This window comes from Chenopodium album, chromosome 20 (assembly GCF_948465745.1).
Source record: "Chenopodium album chromosome 20, dcCheAlbu1.1, whole genome shotgun sequence".
Taxonomy (NCBI): domain Eukaryota; kingdom Viridiplantae; phylum Streptophyta; class Magnoliopsida; order Caryophyllales; family Amaranthaceae; genus Chenopodium; species Chenopodium album.
This window is the reverse complement of record NC_137853.1, coordinates 38,764,464-38,785,513: the sequence shown is the minus strand read 5'-3', so window position 1 is coordinate 38,785,513 and position 21,050 is coordinate 38,764,464. Positions and strand designations below refer to the sequence as shown.

Below are 21,050 nucleotides of genomic sequence, written 5' to 3'. Positions count from 1 at the left end.
CTGTGCAGCAGAGGCGCAGCAGAGGATTCAAAGCAATTTTGTGAGAAAACAAGGTAATCCCCATTCATTTCATACCATTTCAGCTCATTCAGAAAATAAGAGTATTTCGGCTTATAAGAGAACACATTCACTGCTGGCTCTCCTCGAAATAGATACTCCCGTATATTAAGCTCTTGAGCACAGACAATAAAGCACCAATGTAGACTAACAAAAAGTGACCAACCTTGCAAACTTGTTTCCATCACCGATTCCTTATGCAACTCGCCCACATGGTATACCTTAAATTGATTCTTTTTCAACATAGAATTCTTATCATCATCACCATTACAAGACCAAGTTACTAACCAGAGTTTCCCCTCATTTGCCACCAATCTTTTCCGATTCCATGAATCAGGACCGAGCAATTTCACAGTAACCGTCTTATTTACCTTCATTGTTTTGTGATCAACAGAATGCAAATTCCCTTTAAAATCAACAGCACAAACACTTCCCTTAAAACTAATCACATCAGAAAATCTAGTAATCAAACTATCACGAACAAAACCCCAATTCCCATTTCTCAACCTCACCCCAATTAGAGTCCCTTCACCATACAACACCATAGCAGTCGAATCAGAACACAAAACCACATGAACATCATTTACATCATTCCAATCACTTGCATACTTAAACCCATAACTTTTAGCAATTTCAGTCACTCTAAAATCCAATAAATTCAGATATTTGGGGAAATTCGAAGGTAATTTCTTAACAGGATCATTAGAAAGCGGGTTTAAGATCCGAAGCTTACCTGGTACGACTTCCTCCACAGTTAAAATCCAACTGCTGCGGTCACTTGAATAGGAAATCGGTTGAACAAGAAATACAATTCGGGCGAAGAGAATTAGGGTTTCATTAGAGCGATTGATGAATGGAAGAGTGGAATTGGAGATTTTGCGAGGAAGAAAGTGGGATAAATAGCTAGGGTTAGGTTTAGGGTTTATTGAAGCTCGCCAATTACGGCAAACGGAACGACATCGGAAAACGTCGATTTTGCTTTCAAGGCGTTTTCCGATGTTGCAGAGCGTTTCCGGTGAGAGGTTCGACCAAAGTCTGGCTCGTGGAACTTTCCGGTTGGAAGCCATGTTTGAAATTTGTGTTACGTTGGAGAGTTCCAAAACCTTGCCTAAAACTAATATCCCGTACGGTTTTTTTTTTTTTTTTTTGAAACCTGAAGTAATTTTTTTAAAACAAAGTAAATTAGTACTCCGTACTCCGTAATTACTCTATTTTACAAAAATAATAAAAAATACTCGTATTTTTTAGAGTTCTACCAAAGCTTTCGGAAAATTGTCAAACTATACAAATATGGACTCACTAGCATAATTGTTTCTAGTTACAAATTTACTAATGTATTGTTAGGGCCTGTTCATATTTACTTAATTTCAGTTCAGTTCAGCTCCAATCAGTTCAGTTCAGTTCAGCTCCAATTAGTTCAGTTCAGTTTAGCTCTTAATTTCCCTCTCTCATAAAATATTCATTTCAGCTTAATTCATTTCAGTTCAGTTCAGCTCCAATCAGTTCAGTTCAGTTAAGCTCCAATCAGTTTAATTCAGTTCAGCTCAGCTCAGCTCAATTCAGTAAATGTGAACAGGCCCTTAGCTTGATGAACGTAGCTACACTTAATTACTTGTATGTGTAATTACTTTATACTGTTGGGAAAAAATAAATCTTTTTACCTACAAAATAAAATCTTCACATCATTAAACAAAACAAAAATCTTTTAACCTTATCATTTTTTTTTAAAGAAAACTGTAGTCAATAACAAATTCTATGCACCAATAAAAATAAAAATAAAAAATTCTAATTTTTATAACTAAAAAAAAAAAGCTGGCAACTAATTAGACAGTCGTTAAAAAAAGAAAAGGAAAAAAAAATCACCTACAACATAAATCTTTTCACCTAAAAAAAAATCATATAATTTCTTTACTTCATTAAAAAAAATCTTATAAAATCTTTAATTCATTAAAATGTCATCTTATAGCTGTTATCATCAAATCAAAATATGGTAAAATTTAAGGAAACTATCCTAATAGCGTTAACCAAATAATCTTTTTCCAAATATACAAAATCTTCCTAAATCTTCACCATTGGTTCAACAAAAATTATCATTAAAATTACACGAAAATAAAATAGCAGCTAGCGCCATCTATATCCTCTATATAATCAATCTACCATTCATTTTCTTCTCTAGAAAAACAAAAACAGAGGTTTTCATAAATTAAGAAATTTGAGTGATTTTTTTTATTGAGAAAAGTAGCAGTAATGGAGATTGTAAGCAAGAAAGATTTTGAAGGTCTAAGCAACATCAACAATCTCACCCCTTTCGAGATGCTACTTGTTGTTGCCGAAAAAGCATCTGAGAAAGAGAAGAAAGCAGTCAATAATCCTAAAGTTGATGAAGAACACCGAATTGATATACCAATGCAAGAAAAACGTGTTCTCCCTTTTGATCTCAACTCAACTCCTTCAACTTCCAAACAACAACGTACTACTCTTGCTAAACGCCGTTGTTTTCCTATCAATGTCGATGCCTACATTCCTAACTCAACTCCTTCGACTTCCAAAAAACGTACTAACCCTGCTAGACGTCGTCGTTCTCCTATCAATGTCGACGAGTTTGTACCACCGGCTAGCCCACCGGAGATGTTCTTGCGAAGGATACAAGAACTTGGGGGGTCGAACCCAGAGTTCGTGTTATCAAAAGAAATAACCTCTACCGACACGAATCGTGACATGAATCGTTTGTCAATGCCCTTGAGAATGTGTAAAGCACACTTTAAAAATTGGAAAGATGTTCCTGTGATGGTGATAGAACCCAATCTTGGTGTTTCTATGCTTAATTTCACTAAGTGGGAAAGGCCAAATAGTTATGCATTAAAAACCGGATGGAATCAAGTAGTGGAGAGGAATCCTGATATTCAGCCTGATAATATCATGCATGTTTGGAGATTCCAACTTCCGTCGTCGTCCAAATATGGATGTGGTTTTGCTCTCGTCAACATCTGATTAACAAGTATCCAAAGGGCTTTCTAAGTATATTTGTTGTAGTCAATTTAGAAATTAACCAAATAATTGTTGGATTTTTTTGTAATTCAAGAGTTGAATTATTCAAATGAAAGTTGTTTGATTTTACATAATGTTGCCTGTCTCTTTTATGTGGTTCAAAAAATTACAATTACGAGTAATATGATAAGATAATTGCAAATCAAAGCTTCGTTTATTCATTCACCATCATACGATATTTATACAAGCTATTGCCTTGAGCCACAAGGATTAAAGTCTATCAAACTTTGGAAGTTTATCATACTTGCCTAAGATAATGCTAACAATGGAGTAGCAAATAAGCCAATTAATAAAATATTACTAAGATACTCTATTATTTTTTCCTAATAATTAATCATGTTAGCCGACCCCACTTTTGAGATTAAGGCTTTGATTGATTGAATATGATAAGAATTAATAATTAATTGCAAGTGTTCTCATGATAAGAATTAAAAAAATTACAGGCCAGGCAGTAATGTGCTCACTAGCCCAGAGTTTCGAGTCTCGATTATTGAGTTTATCATGATGTCTGTTAAAATGTGTACCTATGATGAAGAAGGCTGCTTTCCATGAGCCGGTGAGGACATCTTAACGGGTTTGTAATGAGAGCAATTTATTTCCCCGTCAAACTGAATTTCATGGTTGTTCGACTTGGTGGTCTGGAACTAATGTGAAAGGATCTATTTTGTTGTTCATTTGGGTTGATATAATGATTAGAATATGTTTTTTTTTTTTGAAGCCATGATTAGAATATGTTGTATTGTATCATATGTTCTTCTATAATTACATATAGTGTATCTGATGTTTATCTGAAATACTTGTGGTCTCGAAAACTAACCTGGGTTCCTGCTATTTTGTTCTTGTGGTCTCGAAAACTAACCTGGGTTCCTGTTATCTGATTCCTCTGAAGCTGCTACCCTGGAGGCCTGCATTTATATTTGTTGCTTCGTATATTTACTCAGCATTCATATATCACTCTGTGAGAGTGAGGGATAGCTCAAGTGGTTAGAGCTTCCCTCCCGGCCCTGGGAGATCCTGATATCGATATCACTCTGTCATTCACATCTACTCTGTATTCTATTAGAAGTGATGCTAGAATAAAGTTTTCTAAAAGAGTATTTAACTCTTAAAATTGGAGACATATACGGATATACCTTTGTTGTTGAAAGGCCCCTGAACACACTAAGTTTTAGCTTCCATCATTTCAGTTTTGTAAACCAATAGTTAAATAAGGGGCGATTAATATTTGGCCTGAGATCCAATGGTTGATTTGTTTCATATAATCTGTCATATTGGAGTTTATAACAAGTGCTTGGAGTACCATTAAGATTATTACATTGACTGTTTCCTGAAAGTTTTTTTTAACAGCCTCCCCAATTCTCTATCTTCCTATGATTATTAGCTTCAGAATTCAATTCTAGTTTTGACAGGGAGTCTGCGATGAGTGCAATTACGGATCATTTCAGCGTAGATGTGTGATCTGTGGAGGTGTCGGGATTTCAGATTCGATCCTATCTCTATCCTCCATTCTAAAATAGAAAACACCAGTGGGAAGATTTACACTTGCTTCTTTAAACAGCTGGAGACTGTGCAGCAGAGGCTCAGCAGAGGATTCAAAGCAATTTTGTGAGAAAACAAGGTAATCCCCATTCATTTCATACCATTTCAACTCATTTAGAAAATAAGAGTATTTCGGCTTATATGAAAACACATTCACTGCTGGCTCTCCTCGAAATAGATAATCGCGTATATTAAGCTCTTGAGCACAGACAATAAAGCACCAATGTAGACCAACAAAAAGCGACCAACCTCGCAAACTTGTTTCCATCACCGATTCCTTATGCAACTCACCCACACGGTATACCTTAAATTGATTATTTTCCAACATAGAATTCTTATCATCATCACCATTACAAGACCAAGTTACTAACCAGATTTTCCCCTCATTTGCCACCAATCTTTTCCGATTCCACGTAGGAGGACCGGGCAATTTCACAGTAACTGTCTTATTAACCTTCATTGTTTTGTAATCAACAGAATGCAAGTTACCAGTATAATCAATAGCACAAACCCTTCCCTCAAAACTAATCACATCGGAAAATCTAGTAAACAAACTACCACGAACAAAACCCCAATTCCCATTTCTCAACCTCACCCCAATCAGTATACTAACTAATCAGTTGAATCAGTTGTTTTATCTCAGTAGGATCACCCCATTCAAACTCACACAAAATTTAATAAAACAACACATTTGCAAAAACTAAAATTTTGAATTCAACAACAGATGTAACTGGTAAAAGGGTATATATTCCACTGAAGATTGATTTATTACAAAAAAAATGAATACACTAAAGATTGATTTAATCTACTTATTACAAAGAAAGAATTCTCTACCAGATTATTCAACTTCAAAGCTAAATTTACAAACTAACAAAACAATGAAAACAGTAGTGTTTGCTTCTTCGATCCAGAAAAATACAACATATCATCAACATCAGCAAGAACAACATTCAAATGTTGCAAAATTGACAGAAACCCAGTAATCCAGTATCAAGCCCGTACCTGCCGCCAATTGCACCAAGCCCGCCACACGAAACCCCCAAAAGCTGAAAACGCGAAGGACATCATCATTGAACACAAGCTAAACAAGCAATACTCCAAAAGAGGGTTATCCTCCACAATCAAGAACAGAATAACCAAGAAAGCAAGGTTTAAGAGCCATTGTAAGGTAGCTCGAATGGAAGTAGAGACCATCAGCGGCGACAGGATTTTACCGACCTTATTTTCCGACGAGGGGTTCTGACCCAGAAAATTTTCCGGCGAGGATGAATCATTCCCGAAAGCATCATAGTCAAGAACAGCCCCGATACCGTGAACGGAAACGGCAGAGCTTTGAAAGAGGTCGGGATGAGTGAGTAGGGCACCATTGACGGAGAAATTTCCGGCGGAATTGTTGGTGATGAGTAGGGTTTTTCCGGAGAGAAGAGTTGGAAGGCGAGCTCCAATTGGACACTGCCGGAGCTCGGAGAAAGTAAAGCGGCGGGGAACAATGTGGTATGAAAAGAGGAGAGGGTCGGTGGAAGTGGCCGGAGAAGTAGAGTTTCCGGCAAGAAAAGCGCCGTCAACTGGGACGAAGAGGGTGGCTGTGAGAGGGAAAATGGAGGGGTCAGCCGCTGCTAGAAGTTCAACCCAGTAGCTGAAATCTCCAGCTCCGACGATTGAATCTCTGATTGAGTTGAACTGGGTTGTTTCTTGGATGACTGAGACCGACGGAAGAGGAGGTAGTGATGGTAATGGTGACGGTGATGATGTTGAAGCGATGTCGAAGGAAGTGAAGTTCGTTGCAATGGCGGAAGTTACAGTGCTGGAGAAGTTGAGCAAGAGGAGGAGAGAGAAAATGAACAAGGAAGCCATTGATGATGGAGAGTAAGCTTTTCTTGGGTTTCTGAGAGAAACTTCCAATTGAGTGAAATTAGTGTCTAAACGCAGAATATTTGGGGATTTATTGGATTGACTATTTGACTTACCTTAAAGGGTATATCCGTATATATATAGTCAATACAGATGGGTGTGGTATCGACAAATCACCAGTGGGACTGTGGGAGTAGGATTCTGGACTCGTGGAGCCCGAATGGGTGGGATTTTAGGCTCGGAGGGCTGCGGTTGGGCTTTTGGGGTGGGGATTTCGGAGTGGTGTTGCCGTGGAGGGTAGGATGATGAGGGTTGCGGGTTGGGCAAGCGGTGGCCGATGGGATGGGGTGGAGCCATAGGGGATTAGTAGGAGAGGGTTTTGTTTTGTGGAATGCTAAACACCGCCATAAAAAATGATCACCACTGGCAATATATGGTATATGGACAATCATGCCCTTAGTATTTCACTAACTCTTATCCTCCCTACGCGACCCATTACCCCTTCTAACTAGCGACGACCACCACCACCTTGACTGGCGACCCACAACGTCCCCTTGATTAATGATTGATACTTTAGAACCCTAGCAAAACCTGCTACCCATTTATAAACTCTGTTAATTTTAATTTCTACAACTATATAGTACAATACTAAACTAGCAATTTTAATTACGAATAGCATGTACAGAAAGAAAACAAGATAATAAGAAGCATAATTTCAAGACCTTAAACGGAAAAATCAATCATATAACTAATATATAAACTAAAACTTTTAGCTCGGTAGGATTTATTAGAATATATTTTATGAATAAAAAAAAAGTTGGAAAAATTTAGATATATTTCGTAGGATAAAAAGTTAGTTTATAATTTTATTTTCAACGAAATTTGGATAAATTTATAAGATAAAAATGTTGCTTCAAAGTTTTATTTTCAATAAAATACCAATATTTCATAAGTACAAATTAAATTATAGTTTTATTCAAAAAATACTTCATATTAGATTATCAATAAATATCATATAAATTTATTTTTTATATCATAATTTTTAAGAAAAGGAAATAGTTCAAAACATATAGTTGTAAGAGTTGTAACTACATTCATGTACAATACGAAGTATTCTAAGGGTCTGTTCACATTTACTTAATTTCAGTTCAATTCAGCTCCTTCTCTCATAAAATATTCATTTCAGCTCAGTTAAGTTCAGGTCCAATCAGTTCAGTTTAGTTCAATTCAGTTCAGCTCAGTTCATTAAATGTAATTATGTGAACAGACCTTAATTAATTAAAATAAAATACTTCACAATATAATATAATGTGTTAGTGTACTGTATGCAAACCTGTAAATTAGGTTGGGTCATGGGTCATTTTGGATCGGGTCATGGAAATGCACAACTCTAGCTTAAAGTTTAGGGTTTGGGTCAATATTATCTATTTTTGACTAATTTTTAGAAATATCTAATATTTTAAGCTTGCTTTCTAAAAGAATATTTTTTAAATCAAACTTCTCATCAATAATAATAATAATAATAATAATAATAATAAACAAGTGCTACATAAGAAAAAAAAAATCTAATATATATATAAATCTAATATATATATATATATATATATATATATATATAAAGGGGAGTTTTTTCCCGAGTTTTTAGAGAGTCACGTAGGATCTAATTTTCTTAGTACGCCATGTAGGATTATAAATCTTAGTAATAGCCAATTAAATAAGAATTATTAATTTCTTTTAGAATTAAATAATTCAAATGCCACGTAAGCAAAATTGGCGAATGAGATTTTTAAGTTTAAAATAATATTAAATATTATCTTTTAATATTAGGAATTTTATCTAAATATATAACAAATTTTATAGTTACAAAAAAATAAATAAAAAAATAAAAAAAAATTAAATTAAACAAACCGTGCATCGTACAGGCTTCATCTAGTTTAGTGCTAATCTGCTAAAACATTACATGACTACTACATAATTTAATTTTGGTATGCATAGATAAAAAGTTTATCTTAAATTCAAAAATCGGACATCACTTAGATACAAATTAAAATTAGTTTAATAATAAAAATAATAATAACAAAACAAGTGCTACATAATAAGACTAATATTATATGGAGTATCTTTGAACAGATATTCCAAAGTTTAAGTTTATCTTCTTTTTTAAAAAAGAAAATTAAAGCGTTTGCCACAAGTTGAGTTGTTTCCAAAAAACAGTAGTAGTACAAAGTACAATACAATTAGGATTCCTGTCAAAAGAAAATAAGGATTATATATATACACATAAATATTCTCAACTCCATAAGAAAAATAATCGTAGAATTTGACACAAGACATCGAAAGATTTGAAAGTTCTCTCTTCTTCGTTATTTCACGCAATTTATTCGTTATTCTTTGTTGAAGATGAGTCCACTTGATGAGATTTCGGCTAGTATGCCTTCTATCCACCACTCTCTTCTATAATTTTTTCTCAATTTTGTTTATGAATTTGTTCTAACTTTAATGTTACGTGTTATTGTGTTAAAATTTTAATTATTTTAGAAGCCAAAGGTGACACAAAAGAAGTGGCAAATTTGAGGATACGCCTTGTTATATGTTTCATTTACCAGGTATCAACATTAATCTCTCTCTCTTTTTTTTGAATCTTGAACATTAATCCATCACCAACATTATACAAATTACATATTTTTCGGTCATTGGATGACATCACAACAGACAACGAACCATATCATGACATATCTCTGTATAATAATTTTATTGGTTGGTAAGGAGAAGGACCCTTACGAGTTAGAACCTCTCACATGACGTCCCGACGTATGTTAACAGCCAAAACACTTTAGAAGTGGGGGGAAGGGTAAGGAAATTCCCACCCCCAAAGTGTCTCCATTGTGGTTTGATGCTTGGCGTATAATAATTTTCTATTGCGGTTTGAAGCTTGGCGTATAATAATTTGTTTGACCGTGCGAAAGTTTTGAAGTATAAAAAGTACCGTATATACATCTATTTATTTATTTGTGTCAACTATGGTCATTGTTTTCTTACATGAATCTCATTTTGGTTGTCTTGCAGATGATGCTTCTAGCGGCGAGTACTGCATTTGTTTTCAAATTAATGATACGATACGATTTTGGTTTATCTGTGTTTTTACTTTTACCCATTACTATCGGTTTTACTGGTCTCCATCTTGGAGAAATAGGTCAGTATGCTGAACTTAATTTTGTGACATGTTTATATGCAATATGATTTATTTTAAATAATTTATGAAATTTTACCATAGTCGTAATATTTTTTGTTTATCAAATATTTAATTTTATTTATGTAATTTTCTTTTATTTCATAGTTTCTCGAAATATAAATATTTATTTTATGTTGGATTAAAATTTTCAAGCTATATATCTGTATTTGTAGACATTTGAAAACTAATTGTGTTCATAATATTAATGTATAGTAGTCATATTTCAAACGACCACTGTAAAACATCTATTTAATTTAATTGATTGTTTAATTCCTGTTTTGAAGGTCGTAGTCTAAACGAAACAGATTTCTTGAAGTCGTACTTGATCCAGTCATATATAGCCATGTTCCTTCTTTTAGCAATGAGGATACATACTCTATTGGCGGTAAGATTAATTTTCTTCTATTATCCAGTAATGGTGTGTTTTCTTCGCTTTATTTTTGATCTCAAATAACTAAGCTCAACATTGTATTTCTTACCTTACCATTTTTCGTATATATTGAATTTTAATTTGTTATTTTATGATGTGAAGGATTTTGAAAACGGGGTTGTGCAGTACTCTTTGACAGACCATCTACTAATCAGGCAATTTATTGCTATGATCCATGGTATGTTTTTTTATACATCTTTCCCTACCTTTGTTAGTTGTCACACTTTATACCAAGACGATTATCCTTAATACTTGTTTCTTTGAATGATACAGAAATAGCGGCGCCAATTGTTGCTACAATAATCACGTTACCCCTGATTCGCAGCTTGTCTTCTTCGTCTTCTAGTCGATCTATGTAATCAAGAAAAAGTAATTTTGTTTTTAGAACAAAAGAAAAGTAATTTGCTCTTATTCTTATGTAACTCGCACTTGTGACTCTTTTAGTACTCAATTTATAATTAGTTGGCTTTATTCTTACTTTTATTTTTAATTGTACCTTTTCTCTTAAATAAGATTTATGAATCGACCAAACCTCCAAATTAAAGTCCAATGGCCTAACATAGCAAAGAAAAACAAAATGCGAATCGAAAGTCACAACTCATGAGGATAGCCTAACACCCAATGGCCTAGATGTAATACTCGTATTAATAACAGGAGTAAAGCGGTTTATGCAGGATAAAATCAAAACCTCATTATTTTGGATGTTGACAAACCTCCTCTCTAATCAAAGAGACACCATTATGTAGGATAAAATCAAAACATAATAATTCATCCACTTAGTCAAATTTGAAGGTTGCTTGATGTGGGTTTTGGATTTGCTCAAACTACTATGCAGCTGATCCAAAGAGGCCAGATCAAGCCACTGCCTAGTGAACAAAAAGAAGTACACCAATATATTTGCCAAAGAACTTTAAAGTAAAGATGATACATGTATGTAAAATATATATCATGCTAGACGTTTATTCAGCAAGTAGCACATACATATGAATTCGATACCATCATATCTTGGAGTTGAAGAATTGAGTGTTTACTCAGTACTCACTCTGATCAAGTTTGAACTTCAAGGCCGAGACAAATCTGGATAGAACCATGCTGAAGGTGGCCATAATATGTCAGAATATCCAGGAAAGGCTGATATTGGCTTAGCATCACCATCCTCAAAGTGATATACTGTAACTCTCAACTCCTTCCTAGCTCCATTGATAATAGGCTCGATATATGCTCTTCCCTCACCATACAAGGGGAAGGAATTATCTAAGAACAATATGCAATTTCCTCTAAAACCCGGAAAATCAGCTACTGATGCAAAGAGGCAACAATCAACACCCACAAATAGTATTCTACCATCTCCAATGCCAACAATTTGATCCAATTTACAATTAACTTCATCCAGCATATAGACTTTAAAATGTACCTTTTCACCACAATAGATCACCCTCTCAATTACATACAACACCCCAGAAGAATCCACCACCAATCGCTTCCTCCTATCGCTATCACACCCACTAGAAATCATATCATTCGCGATACATTCCATCTTCAATGTCTGCTGAAAATGCACCCCTTTTGCCCATTCTAAATCATAATGGACAACATAAACTCTCCCCATTCGATCAATAGCATAAACCAGCCCCTTAAAATTCACAATGTCATCAAATTTCGAGGTTCCTTTAAAAGCTAGAAACCCCCAATCCGATCTCCTGGACAACCTCACCCACCCAACACGACCATGTTCAAACCAAACCAAAGCAGTGTAATCAATAATCGACAAAGGCTCAAAACAAGCAGGATTTCCAAACAAAACCAATTTATAATCATAACTCAACCTACCACCATTTAAACGCTCCATACCCGATGATCTTAAACGGTACCCATTACCAATAACAGAGACTTGAAAATCAGACAAATTTAAGGAACTGGGAATTTGAACATTTGCTGGAAAATTACCAGAAGCTCTAATTCTAGATAAAGGGAGTTGAATACAGAGCTTACCTCGGCGAAATTCTTCGACAGTCAGAAGCCAAGGTTTAGAAGATTCTGGAATGTTCCAAGGTCGGATCAAATACACAGCGTAGGCGATCAGATGGTGGAGGGCCCCACTAGATAGAGTAGAGAAGAAGTCGGAATCAAAAGCCCAGAATCTGTGAGGGAAAAGAGGAGAGAGAAAAGGGAGATTTCGCGGGATTTTAGAGAGAGAATCATGCCAATTCTTGCAAACTGCTCTGAAATTGTAGACGTTGGTTCTTGTTTCGAGACGATCGGCGATCTCTAAGAGGAGTTCCGGGCAAAGCTCCGACCAATTGGATTTCTGGGGTTCCATTTTTGTGCATAAAAAACCCTAGAAAATTAAATTGGGGATTTTGATTGAAATATATGAGGGTGCTTTTTCTGACGACGCCGTTTTATCCAAATGGTTCAGCTGCCTTTGTTGACTTAGTTTGACCTCCATTCGTTGACTTAGTTTGACCGTCAGAATTTTTTAATTTTTTTTCTTCACAATATCCATTATTCCGTCAACCAATGTAATCTTAATACATTCTTCTCACTCTTTTAGTTAGACACTGTTATTCATAATTCCATTGATTGATGAAATCACCACAAGAGATGGTACATTATCAACCATAGCTGGGCACCCATAATCAATACTAATGTCATACACCAATTCTATCTATGAACCCGATGATTTCAACGTAGTAAAGTGAATGTACTTGCTAATGATATGGCATTCAATACCACTTACAAAAGTTCAAAAAATATATAGCATAAACCAAACAAAATCAATTAGAAGAGACACAATTCAAGAAACTATAACTAGAAATTTTCATTCCAGGTATATGTCCTAACTCCTGAGCAATAACAAAAATCATCATGAATACAACCTAACATAATGTTCTTAGCAAGTTAGCAACCAACATTTCCTCAACACTAAATATCGATTACCAGCTCGAAGGCCAGTAAGCATGAATGCCGTACCCAGTCTTCCAATTATCAAGAAACACAACCTTCTTCACAGAATCACAGCCCAGAACGAGATGATCAAAGCCACGGCCATTGCGAACCGTTGAAAGGTGACACTCCTATCTTAACAAGTCCATGGGTAACAAAACCCAAGTAGCAAACTAACAACAGTATACAAAATCCCAGCAGCAAAACACTCAGCACCCAATTGCATCCCAGAACCTTGGTAAAAGAATACCAACTTTGAAGGATCATTCTATCAGTTAATAAACATTGGCATCTTCCTAAGAATGTTATGCATAGTCCCAGAAACACTAACAAAGTATACAAATCTAGCACTAAACAACCATAGCTTATAATCATGCAACAATGCCTGACTTGCTATAATCTTCTTCACAGCAAAAGGTGCCCAAGTCATAAAAACAATTAAGAAGAAGGTGCTTACCAGAGAAATCATCAAACTCACACAGAAACTGATCAAAAAACAGTTGCATGAAAAGAAATATATTGTGAATTCCACAACAGATGCAACTTGAAAATAGGTGTTTACTCCACTTCAAAATTCGTAACAAATAAGCACAAGCAACAATAAAGTTGCCTCTGAGATGCTAAAAATTGATTTCATCTACTTACAAGAATTAATACTCTGCAACAAAAATTGAGCAAGTTATCCAACTCAGCAGCAGGAAATATACGGAGTAAACAGGAAGGACAGTAGTCAGAGCTTGCCAAAGTAGCAGTAGTATCACAGCAAGTTTTTTTTTTTTCCTCACAATTATTCAATCAACCAATGTTATCATAATACATTAAATTCCTCACTCTTTAAGTTAGCACACTGTTATTCATAATTCCATTGATTGATGAAATCACCACATGAGGTAGTTAGTGCATTATCAACCATAGTTGGGCACCCATAATCAATACTAATGTCTTACACCATTTCTATCTATGAACCCGATGATTTCAAGTTTTCAACATCGTAAAGTAAATGTATATACTAATGATATGGCACCATACCACTTAAAAAAGTTCAAAAAATATATAGCATAAACCATAAACCAAATAAAATCAATCAAAAGAGACACAACTCAAGAAACTATAACTAGAAATTTTCGTTCCAAGTATATGTCCATTCCATGTATATATCCTGAGCAATAACAAAAATCGTCAGGGTTACAATCTAACATAATTTTCTTAGCAACCAACATGTTCTCAACACTAAAAATCGATTTCCATCACCTTGATTACAAGCTCGTAGGCCAGTAAGCATGAATGCCATACCCAATCTTCCAATTATCAAGATACACAACCTACTTTACAACCCAGAACGAGACAATCAAAACCACGGCTATTGCAAACCGTTGAAAGGTGACATTCCTAATCTTAACAAGTCCATGGGTAACAAACCCAAGTAGCAAACCAACAACAGTATACAAAAACCCAACTCCAATTGCCTCCCAGAACCTTGGTAAAAGTATACCAACTTTGAAGGATCATTTCTATCCGTTAATAAACATTGGCATCTTCCTAATAATGTTATGCATAGTCCCAAAAACACTAACAAAGTATACAAATATAGCACTAAACAACCATAGCTTATAAACTGCAACAATGTCTGACCTGCTAGAATCTTCTTCACAATAAAAGGTGCCCAAATCATCAAAACGATTAAGTAATCTGCTTATCAGAGAAATCATCAAACTCACACAGAAACTGATCAAACAACACACTTACAAGATAGTAAATATAATTGAGAATTCCACAACAGATGAAACTTGAAAATAGGTTTTATATTCCACTTCAAAATTCGAAACAAACAAGTACAAGCAACAACAAAGTTGCCTCTGAGATGCTAAAAATTGATTTCATCTACTACTTACAAGAATTTATACTCTGCTAGATTATGAACAATTAATCCTCAAACACAATAGGAATTAATACTCTGCTAGATTATGAACAATTAATCCTCAAATACAACACCTAGACAATATCAACAACACTGAGAATTCACAAGCTAGCTACATGTTATCCAACAACTAAGAAATAAGCTTCTGCAACAAAAATTGAGCGTGTTATCCAACCCAGCAGCAGGAAATACACAATAGGAAGCACAGTAGTCAGAACTTGCCATTATAGCACTAGTATCACACCAAACATACCCAGAATCATAGCCCAATCTATCTGCAGGTTCCAGGCAGCCGAGCTCGCCACGCTCTTCGGAGACCCGACAACCGGTCCTCTTCTGTCCTGTTCGAACTCCGGCAACGGCGGCGACTGCACTTCTCCGATCATATTTTCCGGCGAGGGGTTTCGACCCAGAAAATCATCCCCGAAAGTATTATAGTCAAGAACAGTACCAATACCGTGAACAGAAACGACGGAGCTTTGAAAGAGGTCGGGATGAGTGAGCAGGGCACCATTGACGGAGAAATTGCCGGCGGAATTGTTGGTGATGAGTAGGGTTTTTCCGGGGAAAAGAGTTGGAAGGCGAGCCCCAATTGGGAACTGCCGGAGTTCGGTGAAAGTAAAGCGGCGGGGAACAATGTGGTATGGAAAGAGAAGAGGGTCGAAGGAAGTGGCCGGAGATATTGAGTTTCCGGCAAGAAAAGCGCCGTCTTCTGGGACGAAGAGGGTGGCTGTGAGAGGGAAAATGGAGGGGTCAGCCTGAGATAAAAGGTTAACCCAGTTGCTGAAATCTCCAGCTCCGACGATTGAGTCGATGATCGAGTTGAATTGCAGTTGTTGCGGTGTTTCTTGATGGTGCGCCGGCGGTGGTCGTGCGACGACTGAGAGCGACGGAAGAGGTGGTGGTGATTGTGGCAGAGACGGTGATGGGTTTGGGGCGATGTTGAAGGTGGTGAAGTTGATTTCAGTGGCAGAAGTTACAGTGGTGGAGAAGTTGAGGAGGAAGAGGAGAGAGAAAATGAACAAGGAAGCCATTGAAGAAGAAGCTTTTCTTGGGTTTCTTGAAGAAGAAGCTTTTCTGAAGAAGACGCTTTTTTTGGGTTTCTTGAAGAAACTTCCAGTTGTGTCTAATTTCTGTTGTTGGGGAGAAAAGAATGTGAAACGCAGAGTTTATGGATTTATTGGATTAACTTTTGTACATATAGGGTCGTTTTATCTTAATTAATGAGATGAATTTTCATTATTAGATGAAAAAAATTTAAAAATCTTATTGATGAGTCCACACGATTTAAATTAACCTCACAAAAATGAAACGATTTGAACTTAACCTACCAAAGTCAATCTAAAATGTTGATCCGATATCCATCCGATCATTTGTTGACCTGAAACTCAAATTAACCTGGCTCAAACTCGACCAAATCTAAACGAACCATTCATAAAATGACAAGAGGCTAATAGGAGAGGTTCTTTTAGATTAAAATCCATTTTTTTATAAAGAAAATTGTAAGAAAAAAATTAATGCAACAATCATAAAAACATAATGTAATACATGTCACAATTAACTACTCTATGGAAGTGGTAAGTTCAAGTGCATATCTATAGGGAAGTAAACAAAGCCGCGGATTGGCTTGCCAACCATGGAGTCAATCAAAACAACTCTACGAAGTTGATTCAAGGCCCCCCTCTAGCTTTAAGGAGAATTGTACATAATAATGTAGTAGGTGTGGCTATGTCATGGTCTATTCCCCCGTAATTTTTGTTTTAGTTTCCTTTTTAATTTGAGGCTTTGCCCCTCGTGAGCACCAAAAAAAAGAGGGAAAAAAAAAATTAACTACTCCGTAATTATATAGATTATTACCAATCAATCACTGTTCTGAGCAGATAACCTCCGAAAATGATCATGCACATTATTATTTTTTTTTTTTTTGACAGTTGAACAAAAGGGAATTAATCCCCAGAGCTAAGGTGTTCCCTATCTGCAGTAACTAAAGAGAAACAATGAAACAAGCATAAGACACTCCTGATATTGCATAACTTCTCCCTCACATGAAGAACACCCTTGAAATCATCATCAAGCCAGCCTGCAATCCTGCAATCCTTAGCAGAGACTTGTAAGTGCCATATGTTCCTGTGAAGAGCTTCATTGATCCCTTCCTGCAGAACGGAAACCAAATCTTGTACCTTATCGCCTGATTGTAAAGAGCCTTCCTTTTGGAAGCAATAGCCCTCCTGATGTTCTATCTTCCAGAGCCATGTTGTCCTACCTCTGCTTTTGCTGCAAAGTAACTTGAGAATAGCCTTCCTGCAGTGACTGTTGCCCTGCACCAGCATTACTGTCCTGTTCCTATGCTGCATCCCTTTATTCTGCGCACCTTGCTCAAAACCTGGAGGAGCTTCTCCAACTAGCCCCAGCTCATCCACCATAACCCCATTTCTACCCCCAGCCTTGCTATGATACCTTGCTTCCATTTTTCTAATGGTTTCCCAGGCAGTTTGACTAGTTTTAGAGAAGATCAATCTGTTCCTAGCCTCCCAAATACCCTCAATGCCGGCTAAAAACATATGAAAACTCTCTTCCAGCCCCCTACCCTTGGCACACAGAATGTTATGCCAATTTTGCACCCAGCTAGAGATTGGAATGTGTTGCTGGAAATTGACATTTATACCAAGAATGCACCCTTTCCACACATGACTAGCGTAGATGCAGTCCCTGAACAGGTGTTCCAAAGTTTCCAAGTGGTTATTTTCCGTATTATCTTCATTGAAACATAGCTTACAGTAGTGATCATTCCCAAGACCTCTTCTCTTCCTTTCAAAACCCACAGGAAGCGCACTCTTGAAGATTTTCCATAGAAGAATTTTTTGTCTTGGTGTACCCGGGTATTTCCAAAAATTATCCCATCTCACTCTCTTGGTTGGGTTTTGATAGTCGAAAGAAGGGGATTTAAGTTGAAAAAGGAACCTGTAACCACTCCTAACAGTGTACTCACCCTTGCTCTCTCCATTCCAAACGAGCAAATCCTCATAGCCCTTACTCATGATTGGAATTTTTTCAATCCTTTCAGCCGTTTGTTGATCAAATAACTGCTTGCAAACATCCATATTCCACCCCCCACTTCCATTGATAAGAGAGGTAACACAAACATTCGTGTTATCAGGCTCACCATTCCAACTAGGCACACTCCCATTGACCCAAGGATGGTGGATTTTAGCAGAGCACCCATCCCCTATAGACCAAGAGCAACCTAGTTTAATGAGCTGTAAACCCCATCTTACCCCAGTCCATCCCCAAGAGCCTTGCTTATGCTTGTCCCAAGCACTGTCAAAGACAGTCCCTTTGTTTATACTGTATTTTGCCCTGAAAACCTTACTTAACAGGGACTCAGGCTTCATAATAATCTTCCATCCTTGCTTTGCAAGCAGCGCTTGGTTAAACAAGATAACATCGAGGATACCAAGACCCCCTTCCTGTTTTGGTGCAGTGAGATGCTTCCAATTTTTCCAATAAACACCTCTGCAATCCTTATTTCCTAACCACCAGAATTTAGCCACCATTTTATTTATACGTCTGAGAATGCTCATGGGGCACTTAAAAATCGAGAGCACATAAGTACCTAAACTAGAAAGGACCGACTTAATAAGTGTTAATCTTCCTGCAGCAGAAAGAAAGAGGGAATTCCAGGCATTAAGCCTTTGCTTTACCCTATCAACCATAAAACTGAAGATTTCCTTTTTTGATGATCCAAAATCATCCGGAATGCCAAGTATATGCCAAAATTATTGCTTACATTGATGCCTAGGATGTCACTAAACTTATTAACCTCCTCCTGCTTTGAGTTCGGGCTGGCCAGAATAATGGACTTAGAATCACTGATGATCTGACCCGAGGCCTTATAGTAAATATCCAGTATTCTCTTGAGTGCAACAACATTGTTCTCTTTCCCTTTGAGGAAGAAAACCGAGTTATCAGCAAAAAATAAGTGACTAATCTTTGGAGCTCGGTGAGAGATTTTTAACCCACTAATACTTCCAAGCCTTTCTTCTCCTGTAATTAGGCCAGATAAGGCTTCCATACACAATATGAAGAGGTAGGGTGATAGTGGATCACCTTGCCTAAGTCCACATCGAGGCTTGAAATGTTCCTGAGTACTGCCATTAATAACCACCGAGAAGGAAACTGTAGACACACAGCTCATAATGGTTTTAATCATCAAGTCCGGGAAACCAAATTTGCTCAAAACCTTTTCCAAAAAATCCCATTTAACCCTATCGTACGCTTTGCTCATGTCCGTCTTAATAGCTATCTTGCCCACCACCCCCTTCTTAGTTTTCCTTATATTCTCCAAGAGCTCGTGAGCTAACAGAATATTATCCGAGATAACCCTCCCGGGAACAAAGGCATTTTGGAAAGGACCAACTAAATCATTAATGACCTTCCTGAGTCTATTAGTAATACACTTTGAAATGATCTTGTAAATAACATTGCACAGTCCAATTGGCCTTAATCTGTCCATCGATTCTGGATTGTCACATTTCGGGATTAAGGCTATATTAGTGAAATTAAACTCACGCAAAATATTACCCGAAGTAAGGGTGGACTTCACTGCTTTGATGACATCTTCCTGCACCCACGTCCAATTTTTCTGGTAAAAACCAGCCGGAACTCCATCTGGACCTGGTGCCTTCCATGGCTTCATCGCAAAAAGCGCGTTTTTTATCTCCCTGCTAGAGTAAGGTCTGGATAGAAGGTCCCTTTGATCCTCCGAGAGTGACTTCAAAATTCCCATTGTACCTTGTTCCACTTCTGCCTGCCTTTGAGGAAAATCTGGGGAGTTTGTTGGGGCAATATCATGAGCAGCAGAACAATACAAGTTCTTGAAATAAGAGGTCGCCATCTCTGCTAATTTCCCCTGCTCTGTAACCCACTCACCACTTTCATCTTTGATAGCTTCAATTGTGTTCCTCGCCTTCCTACCCTTGACAAAATTGAAAAAATATCTGGAACAAGTGTCTCCCGCATAATTCCAATTAAGTTTCGCCCTTTGCCTCCAAAAACAAGCCATATTTTCAGAGTACTCCTTCAATTGTTTGCTAATTCTAATAAAATCCTCTGCCTTCCCATCATTTTCGAGTAGTAATTGCGCTTCAAGAAGGTCATCTTCAAATTTATCCCAATTGCCATTCCATTGCTGTCTTTTATCAAGCGTCCAGTGCTTAATTTTCACCTTTGATTCGTTAATCTTCCTCGCCAGACTGTACATAGGAGAACCCCGTTGCTCCTTCTTCCACCCTTCCTGTGCGACTGCCACACACTCAGGATAATTTAGACTCCAACTATCCAACTTAAATCCTCTTTTCTTTTTACTGTTTATGGGCTGGGTTTGTAGCACAATTGGGGCGTGGTCAGAAATTTGGATTGGCTGGTGAGAGATGATAGCATGAGGGAACAAATTTAACCAACGTGCATTTGCATATCCTTTATCTAGTCTTTCTAACACGAGATCATCACCATCCCTTCCAATTGACCAAGTAAAACGAGGCCCTTGAAAAGTTAAGTCATAAAGATTGTTTCGGTCTTTCCAATCATTAAACAAATTAGCCCCCCTAATGATTGTTGCATTAGAGCCTGTTTTATCAAGGAGTGAATCCACTTGGTTGAAATCTCCAAAAATAGCTATTGGTATGTTTAGTGAGGGATCAATCCATTGATTAAGGCACTCCCAAACCTCACCCCGGTGAGAGGTACTAGGCTCCCCATACAACAAAATGAGTCTCCAATTCCCATTAATAACATCATTAACGCTTACAACAAGGAAATTGACGCACATGAAAATAACATCAAAAAGGGACTTCGTTTTCCAACCTAGCCAAAGTCCCCCACTACGACCCCTAGGACTAACACCTTTAAAGAAATTGAAACCTAAGCTTCTAAGACGATTAAAGACTAAATCCGGATTACTTTTAGTTTCCGCAAGAAAAATAAAATCCGGTCCAAAAGACCCAACTAATCTTCTAAGCTTAGGAATTATC

The 21,050-nt window shown here is 36.9% G+C and overlaps 1 protein-coding gene across 1 annotated transcript; it reads right to left on the bottom strand.

Annotated features, from left to right (window-relative positions):
• Positions 1-11,027: 11,027 nt before the first annotated feature.
• On the bottom strand, positions 11,028-12,536 carry LOC145598898 (F-box protein SKIP23-like). The gene has a single exon (XM_081655300.1). The coding sequence runs from the start codon at positions 12,475-12,477 to the stop codon at positions 11,218-11,220; it is 1,260 nt and encodes a 419-aa protein (XP_081511426.1). The 5' UTR covers positions 12,478-12,536; the 3' UTR covers positions 11,028-11,217.
• Positions 12,537-21,050: the final 8,514 nt, after the last annotated feature.